At 38.3% G+C, this 15036-nt stretch overlaps 2 protein-coding genes across 16 annotated transcripts in view; both read left to right on the top strand.

The window, feature by feature from the left end:
• Nucleotides 1–15036, top strand: part of LOC122574256 (basement membrane-specific heparan sulfate proteoglycan core protein-like) — a 298381-nt gene that overhangs the window by 44057 nt on the left and 239288 nt on the right. The gene's annotated exons all lie outside the window — the stretch shown is intronic.
• On the top strand, nucleotides 11952–14980 carry LOC122574257. Of its 3 annotated transcripts, none has more exons than XM_043741637.1 (3): nucleotides 11952–14480; nucleotides 14706–14775; nucleotides 14854–14980. In XM_043741637.1, the coding sequence occupies exons 1-2, from the start codon at nucleotides 13766–13768 to the stop codon at nucleotides 14726–14728; spliced, it is 738 nt and encodes a 245-aa protein (XP_043597572.1). In that variant the 5' UTR covers nucleotides 11952–13765; the 3' UTR covers nucleotides 14729–14775; nucleotides 14854–14980. The 3 variants fall into 3 exon arrangements, with proteins under 3 accessions (XP_043597572.1, XP_043597571.1, XP_043597570.1); XM_043741636.1 differs by having other exon boundaries at nucleotides 14706–14772; nucleotides 14851–14978; XM_043741635.1 differs by lacking the exon at nucleotides 14854–14980 and having other exon boundaries at nucleotides 14706–14828.

Genomic DNA, 15036 nt, shown 5'->3' with positions numbered 1-15036 from the left:
CGTGACGACAAATCGTGGAACTACGATCATTCAATTATTATTGGTGAAACAGAGCGAAACGGCGCGATAAAGGAACGTATGCAATGGAATCTTATAGCCACTTTTATGCATAATCTTGGGATAGGAAGCGATTGCATCCACGGCACATGGCTCAATACGCGTCTCCGAGCGGAGTATACGATCTCGCATACTGTTCTTCATCCTTGTCCATTTTAATCGTTCTGAAGGAAACGCCGATAAGGGCAATACCAAATGCATTCGATTGGCCTGAATCGCGAAACAGGCGCGTGACCAAAATTATACAGCTGCGCGTAATTCTAGAATTCTAGCACGTACCAGTCACAATCCGGCCGATTTATTTACATGAGCCGATTAAATAGAGCCGTCCACTAGTTTTCAATTACATTATTCAACGATCACTTGCCGCGAATCGTGTCGATCCTGACGTGGTCGTCGAAAATTCCAATTACTATCGACGATAACCGACGAAATATTGGATTATATGCCGCGTGGAACATTGTTCTTTTGTTTCTCAATAATACAGTATATTATTTTTATTGTAGACACTTCAACGTGTGCATAATTTAAAAAATAGATCGTTACGGTTAGTACTATCCTTCTCCTTGAACCGAGTGACAAATTTCACTTTTGCGTGACTGTGGTTCTTCATATGGGAACAGCGCAATGGTTCAGATTCAAAAAAAAGTCTTAAAAAATAATTCGGAAGCTTTCACGATGACAATTTTCGTACACGTTTCAATAATATACACGTATTCAGGTCCTCTGCAGAAAAGAATGTTGCGACAGAATTCTTCTATGGACGTTACATGATTTAACAATTTTCACGAATTCTATTGATTTCAATGAATTTTCAGGGTGGACTGAAACAAAAAAATCAAGAAGATTTCTAGTCAGTATGCTTGTCGTTATTGTCTGAACTAGAATAAATGATTTATGTTGAATATTGGCAAAACGGCGAATGTTCCAATTGCAAATACCGAGATTTCATTCTTTTTTCGGTAATTAATTCGATAAAAGAGAGTACGAGAAACTCGTCATAAAAAATAAAAGAAATTATTCAGTTTGATATAAACGACAACGATGAATATACTGATTAAGAATATCTTCTTGATTTCTTTATTTCAGTTTACTCGACAAACTTGATCACCTACGTCAGCGAGATACGATTTCTAAACACCTGTTTATTGCGGGCGAGATAAAATCAAGGAACAATTAATTGAAACTGTCTGAAATTTTGCGACATTTACAGGAGAATACCTTCTTAAATATTAGTAAAATGAAATCATACAACCGGCGAAAGCCATAGCAAGAATTGAAATGATCAATACATCGTTGAGTGAAGATTCGTATTTAAGAAGATTATCTCTATTTTCATAATTAAAAATCTAAAATTACATGTTTCTTTCCGCGACACGTTCTAACTTATCATCAATTTTTTCCTCGATGCACATATTAATCGTGACAACTTTAATGACACAATATGACGACGCTTCAAAGAAAATATTGACTTTAGGCCTTATCGGCAGTTAGATTGTAGTCACATGATGTGAACATCTTGAAAATTCAATATTTGCGCTTAAACGAAAATTCGTAGGAATATTCCTGGACGCAAGTATATCGTATAAAGAAATTCGGTTCGTATAAAGGAATAAACATGGAACATCTCTTATCCTCATTATGTAATATACTATAAACGTACATTGTGAGAAGGCGTTCCTACGTTCGTACGTTCCTACGTTACTTACGTCGATTCGGCCTTGAGCTTGTGCTATATTGACAGACATACATCGTAATTTACATACATTGCAAGTCTCTTCTGTTTAACCTTGAGAGGGTTTACTGAAACAGGAAACTACAATCAAATGAATATCTGCGGTGGTCATAATCGAAGTCTTTAGAGTGGCGATTACAGCTGCGTTTGACGTATGGCGTTCAATTAATCCATTCATTACAGATAATGAAGAAAAAGTTGATAATACTATCATTATTTAAGAAAAAACTCGCATTAGCTTGTTACACAGTTTTCTTTCTTTTTTTTTTTTTTATCGAAATCAAAACGTTCTTTCGCAATATATAGTTCATAAGAGTGTTCAATCATTTATAACAAATTGTCACGAACATGTACGTAGCAATATAAAATATTTTGAAATTTCATTAGCATTTTACAGATTGAAATACTTTTACGAATCACTGAATAACTCCGATTCTGAAAAAAAAAAAAAATTTCAAAATTTCCTCGATATCGATACGTTTAACGTTATTAATAGACCTCGGTATCTTTAATTTCATCGATTTTGATGAATGATTTAGCGTGGCGTGCTACGTGGCGTCGGTCCAAATTGCCATATTAACCAGGCAATGAGAAAAAACGCCACAACATTGGTCACGGTTTGATACGAACACTGCGCTGAATTATCGGACCATTGCGCAATGAAAAATTATATCGCTATATACGAAGTGAATTTACAATGGCTCCGTTTTATCGATATCGCCGTATGGCCGCCGAATGATGCTTTAAACCGGTGCGGAATATACGATGCGATTTCTATAACGCCCTGAAGCTTTGATAAGTGGAATTTTATTCTTAGGATATTGTGAAATCGAGAGATCAACGCAAACGGCTTGGTACTGTTATAGAGAAAAAGCAATTTTTTGCGATATCTTTAACTTTAATGATATCGTTTGATATCTGATTATTCGAGATAAGTTGAGAATGCTGCTGTGAAAAGAGGGGTAGCCGACACATCTTATCTTAACATTGTCAATCTCAGAGTACATACGTTATCAGGAACTACCAATTGAATCAAAAGGTACATACGTAAACATCTCCAACACATAGACATTTAATATTTGACTATTCAATACGACTTGAAAGTAAAAAAGGAGAGTCATCGTAGCATGTAAATTTTTTAACCATATATGCCTTTTAGCCTATATAATTATCATCAAGTCAGATCGAGCCATAATTTCATTGATACAGTATCATCATAAAACGGACAGAATTTTAAGATTAGACGTTTGATCACTCGAGATGACTTGAAAATATTTCAGGAAGCATAACGGCTCATTAAAACACAGTGATAATGCCGCTATTAAAATACACATTATTTAGACACTATTATCTGGATATATTATCTGGATGTTTTGCTTTTACTAGGCTTCCTTATTTTTCGCTGTAGATATCTGAAATATCGCTTCTTTTATTTTAAATAAGCTTGTGAGTATGTTGTGTACTCGTCACTGTGTTATCCGTTTACTTTTCTGCTCCTTTATTCATCTATTTATTTATTTATTATCTACAAGGGTAAACCCTGTGATATAACGGATTAACATAACTTACGGAAGAACAAAAGGTCAAAAGAAAGAAAACAATAAAGAAACGAAATAAAAAGGGGCAGAAAATGCACATGCCTATGATACACAAGAAGAGAGAAAAGGAACGAGGATAGACACGAATAAGAATCAACGAATTATCAGGAAGGCCCAGCAAATAACGCAGAAAAGTAGAACAAATATTAACACTATGGATAAATATTATTAATAATTATATCGATGTGTTAATATAAAAAGGCTGTGATTAATTACAATGACTTTTGCATATAGCGCTACGAAAGAGGCTAAATTACAAAATTACATGTGATCATGCGATATTTCAAACTATACATTATCTACACATTACTAAAAAAAATTCAACAAAAAGTGTCGTGCCACAAATATACCGGCCCCTGTTGTATAACAACTATCGCTTGTCTTTCCACGAAGTAACGAGGAATTCATTAGCGAGCATAAAAAGAAACCGTACCCAGAAGGATCGTTTTCCAGGAACATCGAGCTATGATATTACCAGGAACCGGTGAAAGGAGCATCAATTCTTGTTGGATGCAGGCGTAATACCGGCATGCGCCTCGCTTGGAAGAGTATTTTGTAACTCTTTCTTTACCAGCACGCGCAGGGTAACTGCGTAAGAATAAACGTTTACTGTTATCGCGGTCATCGAACGTGATCCTGAGACGCTGCTGGAAGGCTCGTAATCGCCCGGTATGTTCGAATATCGAGTTCGAATATCAATAAAAGCTGCCGCTAAGTCGTCGCGAAACGCGCGACGCGATTGCAAGCACTTGGCTTGAATACAGTCGTTACATTTTCTACCACCCGAGGTTCTAGGTGTTCATCCCGTTCGCGCAGACATCCCTTTCGAGTCTTCTTCGTTTATTCCCTGGCCGATCCTCCGCTCCTTCGAAACCGTACTCCGTTTGCTTCCCGTTCGAGACAATTGTACGACGAGACGAGAAAGGTTACCCCCAGCCAGGCCGACTTTTACCAATTGTAGTTCGAACTTCGTAGAAAAGAGACGCTTTTATCGCTTTTATGGCTAGACAGAGAAAGAGAGCGGATTTGCAAGAGAAACAGAGGGTCGATCGATGCTACGAACGTGCTAGGTAGAATAGGGAAAAGGGACTTACATTCTTTTCCATGTTCTTGCTCGATATTAAATAAAGACAAACGTGGGATAAAAAGGTAATAAGGATTTCGTTCTTCAGATATGATATCGATAGCGTTTGTATATGTACAGTATCGTTCAAAAGTTTCACTCTCTTAGTTTCAACAAGATGTACTCTAATCGAGGGCTACAGGGAAAAAGACTTTATGATAGACTTTGTGACACACTTTGTGACTGAAAAGAAGTATTTCAGTGTAATATAGATAAAATAGAGGAGATTCTACTAGGTATAGCCAAAGGTGTAATTGTTAAAACGAACAATATTTCAATATTTTCAATATTTTAATATTATAAGCAGCAATATCTTTTATATTACAGAGAGGTTGAAGAAATACGTGTTGTGCCCAAAATCAAATAAAATTGTCGTTTCTAAATGTACACTCTGCCGATTTCGTGAAAATACGATAAATAGAAATACAAATCAAACAATCGCTTCAAACGTTCGAAGTTTCACCTTCTCCCGCAGTGTTTAGAAAGTGACAAAAGGATTTGTAATTCAATTTATTTGACGTTTATACGATGATTGACAAGTTGATGAACATATTGACTGATAGACAGGGATAATATTTGGTAACAACAAAAGGAAACAATCAGTCCGGGTCTTTGTTACAATAAAATGTACTTGAAGAGATTGTGGATACGATTTGTAAGTTTTTGTTTATTAAAGTGGAAATTTTCTACATTACTATATTCGATGTAACGCGTACAGCGATGCCTTGAAAATTTTCCAAGTGATCGCCTGCTACGATATTCGCCCCTTGTCAGGATACTTTATTCAAAGAATTCGCTTTGTGTCGTTATCGTTGCTGTGCCCTTCTTCGTGAAGTTAATCCAATCACCCCCTGCCGGGTCTGCAAAATTTCCAGTCGATGTCAGTAAAAGAACAGAAGCCCCCGGAAGAAGGGCTGGCTCATTTTTGGAGCCACTCAATTTCACGTCGAGGCTCGCAATTTTCTTTATCTTCCCTATCGCGGTGTGTATCTTCTCTAAATAATGACAAGCCGTAACGTGTTTGTTAGGAGAGTGTTGCAAACAGACAACTCGATTAGGTAACACTGCTATGACGTATTAAGACGGAAGAAAAATGACATGTATGTACAGCACGAGTGTTTGATTATTATTAATTACCGCGATAGAGATGATTTCCCTGTTATTTCATTTATTGCCTACCAAGCTGAGTTTATCGTGCCTCGCGTATTATATAACATCGCAATATAATTGAAATTTGTTTTCAACTGAATCTATTAATCACGTACAATGATAATTTAAAATGTTGATTTCCTAAGTTATTTTGTTCGATTAAATTTATACGTTCCAGCGACAAGATCAAAATGAAAGGATAAACGATATAAGGAAAATCTAATCTATGTACTTAAAAAAAAAATTGCAGGAAGTCTGCCAAAAATGATGAATTAATCATTTCCTCTGGAAATAGTTTTGTATATTTGTACATTATTTTGTATATTTTACATATATCTGCATCTGGAGCACACGAGGAAGTGTTTCTTGGTAAAGTTTATGGCAGGATCGTAAAGAGAGCTAGTTTTCAGTCGGAACCTTAAGGACCACGAGCAATTGCATTTAGGATTTTTACTTTAATTCGCACTCGATCGACAGGCACGTGCTGTAACCTCTGTATTCCCGAAGAGTACTTTGAAGCCATATTGTCACGGTACAAGTCGTCGAGCTTATCTGATCTGGCGGGATAGCACGACCTTTCAAGAAAACCGAACACTTTACATGCATTCGGGTACGTCCCGACCCTTACCAAGAGAAGCCGAAAGGAAGGATGGTCGTAATATTCGGGACGTCGATTGGAAAACAAATTTTTGACGAAAACCAATCAGCGTGTGTCCCGAATAACCTTGAAAGCTCGGGCAGTTCGAGCGGAATAGACACTTCCTAAACTTTCATCGATACAAATTCTAGTCACCTAGGAGGACAGACACTGTAGCATTTAGCCAGTATACACATTTTAACTTTCCAGCATAAACGCGTCTTCGATGAAGCGAGACATGCTCAGACATTCATTCAGTATATATCCTTTAACATCGGTCGATCAGCACAGACATCATCATACAAACAACGAATTACGTACATTGTACTGTATTCGGCTACACGTCTAGTTTTCATTAAAACACGAGTGACTTGTTACTATTATTACTATATACTGATATTCATAGTTATATCAATACACAACGTTCGCGTCCAAGTCGACAAAGTACCGGAGGCAAACGCGTCCGTACAGTATCTATATACAATACAATAGAGGGGAAGCACCGAAGACTACGTTAGATGATTGTTTGGCCTGATTTCATACTGAAGAAATTTCTACGGGCATCGGGGCATCGAAAGCATCGAGATTCTGATCGGTAAAGTGTCGTTGGCTCGGCGAGCCCTCGAGTCTGCTAAGAAGTTGGTGAAATGGTGTCTGCAATGACTCCTCGACGAGTGAAGTGGCTTTAGATTGCTACAGTTGATTCGATTATTATTGGAAGGCAATACGGTGCTCGTTCAATTATCATCGATGAATATTGACCATAAAAGATTAGAGATCGAGATATCTTAATACTAAACCTACCACTGCTGGTTAAATTGATCGTTTTCAAACTTCTACACAAATTTGACCATATTTAAACGTCATTATATCGTTTCATCATTTATGAATATTCATAAAACATGCATAGAATATATTTTTCGGTATTTACTTCTAGTTTGCTTTCTTTTTCTGAGAAAAAATTGTATTCTGTTCTGCCTATCGCTGGTGACCAATTTGACCGGTCGATAAAATATTTTATTTACTCTTAAAATAAATACAATCAGTACAAAGATCTAGATACGTGTATACAGTTATGCGCGTTCGAACGTTCGATCAACGTTCCACTTCAGGTAATTAAAGAACTCATAAACACAAAGAATCTATTTTAAAGCGCTAATGATATAGTCAACGATAACGATAACGTATCGTCGCAGTCGAATTTAGATGTCACAGTTTAAGGCTGAATTTCCGGTCGTTTCTCCTTCTGTAAATTATGTTTCTAGACGATTACGAAAGTACGAAAACCGCTTCTTATCGGGCAAAATCCGTGAAATACGAGCCGCGTTCCTTCGTGACATTAATTTCCTGTCGATAATGGACGGAGTTATAAAACGAACGGCCCATTATGGGATTTTCACGGTTAATTGCTCATTCATGACCCGAACGCATTTGTACAACCATTTTCTTTTTCCCTCTTTTCTCGCTCACTTTTAACGTATCCGTGTTACGTTTACTGTTTTCGTACTACGATACTATTCGATCGCGTGGTTACGTGAGAACATCGTTTATCATCGTTGTTATATAATCGACGGCAATTATTGTCACTAATGAGCCACTGTAAATTACGATAGCTAATATCGTGTACAAGTTATCGATCATAATTGCAAGACTGGATAGAAAAATTGCTGTTCCTCAAAGTGTAATATATATTAAACTGCGGATATTTATGCATTTATTGGAAATTTTAATATTCAATACCGTGCAGAATATGCATAATGTGTAAAAGTATACAAAATAAAATACTTAGGCAAATATTATTAATAAAATGTAACCTTGAGTATGAAACAAGGCATTTTCTTAGATTTCATTTTTTTCTCTGTAATAAAAATATGAATTTGCATAAAAATCCGCAGTTCATTGATTATTCTCGAGGATTTAATTAACAAAATTTTATTTAATTCGCATCATGGATATAGAGATTTTTGAATGGTTTCTATAAAGACAAATACAAGACGCTCGTGTTATGAATTCATGGGATCACTTTGTACATGATCAAATTTATTAGGGGAAACCAAAATAAACGGCCGATCGCTATCAAGTTGGGAAGTCGAATCACGCCCCGAACAACACTGAAATCTCAATTTCAGATCCCGGAAATGGCTTTGTCCCTGAATGGGCTTCGATCTCGGATCAGGGACCCTTCTGTTTTGTATATCGGCCACTGTCTTCTCGGTTCTTACAACAGGTGCAGGATAATAGCGACTACTGTCTGAAGTTTCCAATTTCGAGCAAGACGTCTATTTAATTTAAAAGCCATAACAATTACAAAAAGGCAGAGAGGCATGGGTCCAATATTGTTCTGATGAAAATGTCTCTAAGTTCAGGGATATAATTTTAACTTGAAGCATTATGTTTTTAATTTTATCTTCGCTTCATTCTATCATCGTTCTATCTCCTTATTTTTTACTGCTGTTTATTATCCAACTCACAATAAATTCCTGCATCTCCACTTTGAACTTTCAAAAAACCATACTAAGAAGTACGTAGGAATAAAGATTAATCGAACTAGTATTACATAATTTTATATACAACGATTATTCTTATTAAATACCTCTACGGTACGTAGATCATTTGGTAAATAATTGAAATTGCTACGTTTTCGCGTAAACAGTTCGTATTTAACGAAACTTCATTGATAGCTATTACCGTTATTTGTCCTGACTGTATGGACCTGTATGTACCTAAATAACTAACAAATTATTGTACGAAATTGCCCAAATAATGAATACACTAATTAAGCAATTAAAATGGCATCGTATGCGTAAATGGTAAGGAAAGTATTCAGAATGAAAGTAGGATGGAAGAGAAGATAAAATATGACGCGCGTTTTAAACGAAGACGTTGGAGAATGGATTGCGTTTCAAGCGTTCGTCTGATGGAAAAGTTGGTCGTGCGAAAAACTGACACGTTCCGCGAAGAAAAATAAATGTATTCACAATGCGTGCAGAAAAACTTAACAGTCCTTGAGTCTTTGTTACCGGAGATGTTGGATCTATGCGAAGAAAGGTAGGTGTTCGTGTGTTACTATTGCTTACGTAATCATTCGCCGGATAATTTTCAAAATCGTAAAATTATGTAATATAATTTTAACCGATATTACGTGTTATTCGATTCTGTGTGGGAACCAATGTCATGGCTTACATCATCGTACGAAATGTTACATCGCATAAATTTTCGCAAGTGTTTCGTACGATTAAAACATTCCCGTTGAAATCCTCGATGTTACACGGCTATTGTTACACGATATATTCTACATATTGCATATTGAACGTGATAGATAGACAATGAAATTAATGACGAACGTAATAATCGTCCGGGCGACTGTTCAATATAAACCACATCAGGCAATTCTGTTTTATCATGACGTTCATAACTAGATCGTAATGACACTCGATGTGCTTAGTATGCTTACGTAAAGCACAATTATCACAGACTTTCCGTGTTTTGCGTTCCATTAGATTATCCTGTTAGTTTCAGTTTATTTCATTTATGCATTTACTAAGATATTCTTTGTTATCGCGCGTTAATAACAAAAGGTGTAACTCGAGATAAATACCTTTGATCTTATATACACTTTTTATCAATGTGATAACACCAAAGATGTGACCTATAAGACGAGTTCATTAAAATGTCTGTGAAGATCGTTTGGTGGCCATAAAAAGCCAGCATGGTCTTGCCATTGCAGGTCGAAGTCATTCAAAGGCCGCGAGAGGTCAACGAGGTCGTGTCGCTGAGTGTCTAAATCATTCGTGGATCGTGGAGAATCACGAAGTCCGTGTTACTAGCAATCTAAGTCACTTGAAAATCACAAAGAGCGATCAAAGTCGTGTCATTAGATATTCAAATCAATTGGAAATTATACACTGCATTGTCAAGGTTATATTATTGACTGTTGAGGCTATTAGGAATTTACAGGAAGCCATCATGTTCTTGTCATTAATATTAATAGTCACTTGGAAATTATAGTACTTCGGATAGAGTTAAAATTATGTTTTGTTATGAAGGATCAAAATCATTTATAGAAATGATTATTAAGGACCTTTCTGATAATTCATAAGATTGTGAGCTACGGACCATTTGCAAGTTGTTGAGATTGACTAATACAGGAACGAGTGGATGAATTTGTAATAGAAAAAACATATTGAAATAAGTATAGGTACAAGTATAAGTATAAGTATAGTGTATGCTAATCCAGATCATCACTCTTACAGTGTCACAATACAATAGAAAGAAGAATAGGGATCACGTTCATATATTTATAGCAAAGGACATTACCAAAAAGTTAAGCTTAGTGTGTAGCTCCAGCTGGAGGCTACAAGAAACAGCAATAGAAATCTACTCATAGCTCTTTTGTTTCTCGATCTTGTAACACAAAAGAAAATTTATATTCAAGGGCACAATAATATTGTGACCTCTTCTTCTTTTGAATCTTTTTTCACTAAATTCTATTCTCTTCGTAACAGGACACGGATATACAAAAGTAAAGATGTAGAGTTTTTCTTGGAGTAATTACTTGAACACAAGTCAACCAAATGATCTTGTTCACGTTACAAATTCATCTAGGTCAAAGTTTCTCGTAATTCGCCTGATTCGTGAATTCCTTCTTCTAATCGTAAGTTTTAGCTCGTACTCAGCATGTATAAGGAGGTTTCTACTGAAAAACGGTACGCTAGATTTGATTTTGCCATTTGCCGGTTCGCCCTATGGGCAATGTTAGATTTAGTCCACAGTTAACAGGGAATATCATAAATCCCCAGCCGCTGCATTAGTTCACGGTTCACCGACTACGATAGGATATAATCAGGCCAAGTCGAGCTGAAGATGACGCCCAGGAATATCCCCGATTCTCCTCTTCTCCCAGGTTTCATCTCGTTTCGTGGACCCCAAACCCCGAAATTCGCGGGATTATCCACGATATCTATGATTAATACCCGGCCCGAGGGCTGGTATCCGGTTTCGTTTCGCCTTGTTATCGATTTCGTTGTCGTGGAAAACCCGGACGTCCTTGTACCGATGATCGTGGACATTAATTTGCGCCTGGCTTACGGGCATAGTTATGATTAATCCGAGCAATGTGAAACAATGCGCCGTATGACCAAGCCTCTTGCAATGTTGCCGACAAATAATGAAACAGGGACAATACAGTTTCCATTCGACCACCACTGCATGTTATAAATATCTAACTGGCCAATATACAGATAAATACACCATGTTCTTGCACCGAGTGTATTTAACGTTAGATTTAGAATACTAGATTTTGCAGCGAATAATTGTTTGCTACTGTCCAGTGTTTAACTACTAATGTAATGACACCCTCGTTTAAAGGTATCGGGTGATATCTTCTGTGTTTGATAAAACGTTGGTATTTAATGCAGTTACTTTGGATTATTGATAGAAGTTATAAATATCTGACTAACGCAGGAATGAGTAGGTGACGCTCCTTGGGTTTAATATCCCCTTGCTCTTCCTCTTGGAATAATTTTACGAGACTGTATCACGTTCGTTTACATTTGAAGATGAGAAAAAATACAATAAGTTTTATTGCTTCTTGTATTTCAATGTCATTTTGTAACCGAAAGAGAATATTTTAATATAAAACGGCACAACGCATTGAATTTTAAATCTGTCGCCCTGCAAAAAGTGGAAAATACCACCTATCATGTTCTTCCCGTGTAGGGGAAACTTTAGATTTATTCTATTGAAATTTAAACGTTGAAATTTAGATACTGAAACGTTGATTTCCATCCTACTCTCGTGTCCTAATCTTAACAGTCAATAAAATACTATCGTGTCTAAGTCATTGATTGGAATTCTTCCTCAATTTTCGCCACTCAAGGAGCCATCTCGTAATCCTAATTGTGAGCACAATTTGTTACGCAAGTAAACCGCAGTCAAAGTACAAGGTTAACTGAAGCGGCAATACTTGACGTCATACGTAATTGGAAAACTGGTTTGTTCGAAATGGTTGACCTCGGCTGAAACTAAACTTCCAAACCGACACGTGCCAGCATGATAGACGGAACTATGTAGCTTGTGCAAGCAAGAAATTCGTTCCGACGGATATTTAACGACGAAATTACACACAGTTCGTTCGATAGTTCTTTTGTGACTAGCAGAGAAGGTTGTGCATTGACGCCATTTGCATAGTTTGCCTAACCGATAGACGGTTTTGATCGTACGTTAAACCAGGCAAAGGGATAACATTAAATCGGTGTGGCCGGTGAACAGACAAGGGAGAAACGGCCCCGTAGTTGTTAAAGCAGCCAGGTTAAAATCGCTGCTGGCCGACCAACGTCATTGCACGATCGAAGGTTTATCGGAGTCTGCAGCAAAGGCTTTAATAATCATCGTTGCCCTACCGCGTTCCAGACCAAAGTTTCGCTCATCCTTCCACACTCTGCTGAAATTTTGTCACGTAATTAAGGCGCAGACTGACGCACGGTGGGATTAAAGTTTCACCCCCTTCGTGCACATACATACGCCTGCCCTTTCTCCCTCTCTGTCTCTCGCTCCGTCCCTTGTTATTTCGCCGTGTGCTCTGATCTTCCGATATCCCCAGGAAGCTTAACCGACTGTAATCTGTTCGGCGCCTCGCAACTTGCCGGCTGCCGGATTTTCGCGACTCGAACGATTACAGAAGGGCGAACGCGTGTTTAGAATATTAATTGGCCCGGTTTAGAGAAATCGGGGGTACGTGGCGTGCGAAACACGAGCTGCAATCCCTTCGTAATAACCGTGTAGCGTATTCGTGCGGCAATTTAATCGTTCGCTGCGTTCTCTTCTGCTCGAACCTAACTTCTTGTCTTCGCTCCTATTATTCGTTGACGCTAAGTATCTTTACTAAGATACAGCGATTCAATCGGAACAATAGACGTTCTTATATCGAATGTTATAATTAGACCGCGGGTGACGAAGCGTTCGCAACGAATTCGACGATGCGCAAGTTTATAAATCATTTAATGAAAAAGGTACAAGAAAAATCCACTGTGAAGCCTGTGTCACAATATTAGGAACAACTTTTACTATTCTATTTTATTAACACGAACACTTCAAACGCCTTTTAAAAGTAGATGATAAATCTAATTTGTTCTGCATTAAATGAATAACATTGGTTGACTCGTTGTGTCAGTATAATTTGATTTACATTAGTCTGTGTTGAATGAAAGTGCACACCAGTGACACCCACTTCATACAGTGCCACGTGAATCCAATATAAACAACAACGGACGCGTTACCACTCCAGCGAAGTAAGTAACGCCAAGGGCAGTCATTTTGAAGAGGCATCCTCACGTCAACAAACAAAGGTTCTACTTCTGAAAAGAAACGTCTTAGACGCCAGTCGAGACACACACCGTGACGAGCGACATCCGAATACACAACCACAGGTAAACTCGTTCATTACATTGTCATACGATCCGCTAACAATGGAAGGCGCAGATAAAATTACCTCCTTGCATCGAAAACGAGGCTTCCAAATCGGTCGATTTACGACCCTATCAAAACGACTCGACGAGTACGAACAATCTAACAGACGAAACAAGGCCTCTTTGACGGCGTATAACTCATTACTCGACGATACGTGGAAGCAGTATAGAGCATTGCAAGATGAATTAGAAGATTTAGGCGAGCGGGACGACGCGCGCGTTTCCGAGATAACCGATATCTATTACGATCTGGTAGTTCGTTTACACACTCTCATGGATGACGCACCAGCATCATCGTCGTCGAAATCGCCAAGAAGCGATTCGCCCAACATCGCTGAGCCGACGGAAATTAAACTACCAAAGATTCAGTTACCTACTTTCGACGGTGCCATCGAGAATTGGCATTCTTTCTATGACGCATTTTCGTCCACGATAGATCGAAGCGATCGACTCACTGCCACACAAAAATTCCACTACCTTCGATCTTCTTTAACCGGAAGGGCCGCGCGAAGCATCCAATCGTTGGACGTTACGGAAATTAATTATCCCATCGCGATTGATATTCTGAAGGACAAATTCGACTGCCACCGTCAAGTCTGCATGCGTCATTGGGACTTGATATTCGAATATCCAAAAATAAACAAGGAGACACCCGAGGCAATCGAAGATTTTCTGGAGACGGTCAAGGCAAATCTCCAAGCCTTGGAGAAGCTAGGTGAGCCGATAACGTCAAATGTCCTTATCAAATTGCTTACTTCAAAATTACCGTCCGCCATCCCTCGCTACCTGGCAGCCAACGGTCAACCTACAGCCATCCCGATTCTCAATAGACGCAATGACCCACCATAAAGACATTAACCTTTAGCTGCATTGTCTCCACACATGTTTGCCAGTCTAATTGCATGTCTGGAGAATTCTCTAATTCGAGAAATATTTGCAGTTTATGGCGTCGGTGTCCTCTGATGTCGATCTGCTTGGTAGTGGTACCATCCGCTTGATGCTCCGATCCAGTGTGCTCGTTGCCGTTCGGACGGTGGCCGTCCGTATGATGCCGTCTGCGCCGGGTTGTACTTTGATGACTCTGCCCAATGGCCACTGCATTGGGGGGACGTTGTCTTCTCTGAGTATGACGATGGTGCCTTCTCGTATGCCGTGACTCCCCTTGCTCCATTTGTTCCGAATGTTTAGCTCGTTGAGATATTCTCGATGCCAACGGCGCCAGAAGTGCTGTTTGATTTTCTGGAGGTGTTGCCAGCTTGAGAGACGATTGG

This window comes from Bombus pyrosoma, linkage group LG13, assembly GCF_014825855.1.
Source record: "Bombus pyrosoma isolate SC7728 linkage group LG13, ASM1482585v1, whole genome shotgun sequence".
In the NCBI taxonomy this organism is placed as follows: domain Eukaryota; kingdom Metazoa; phylum Arthropoda; class Insecta; order Hymenoptera; family Apidae; genus Bombus; species Bombus pyrosoma.
This window is presented reverse-complemented; position numbering and strand designations above follow the sequence as displayed.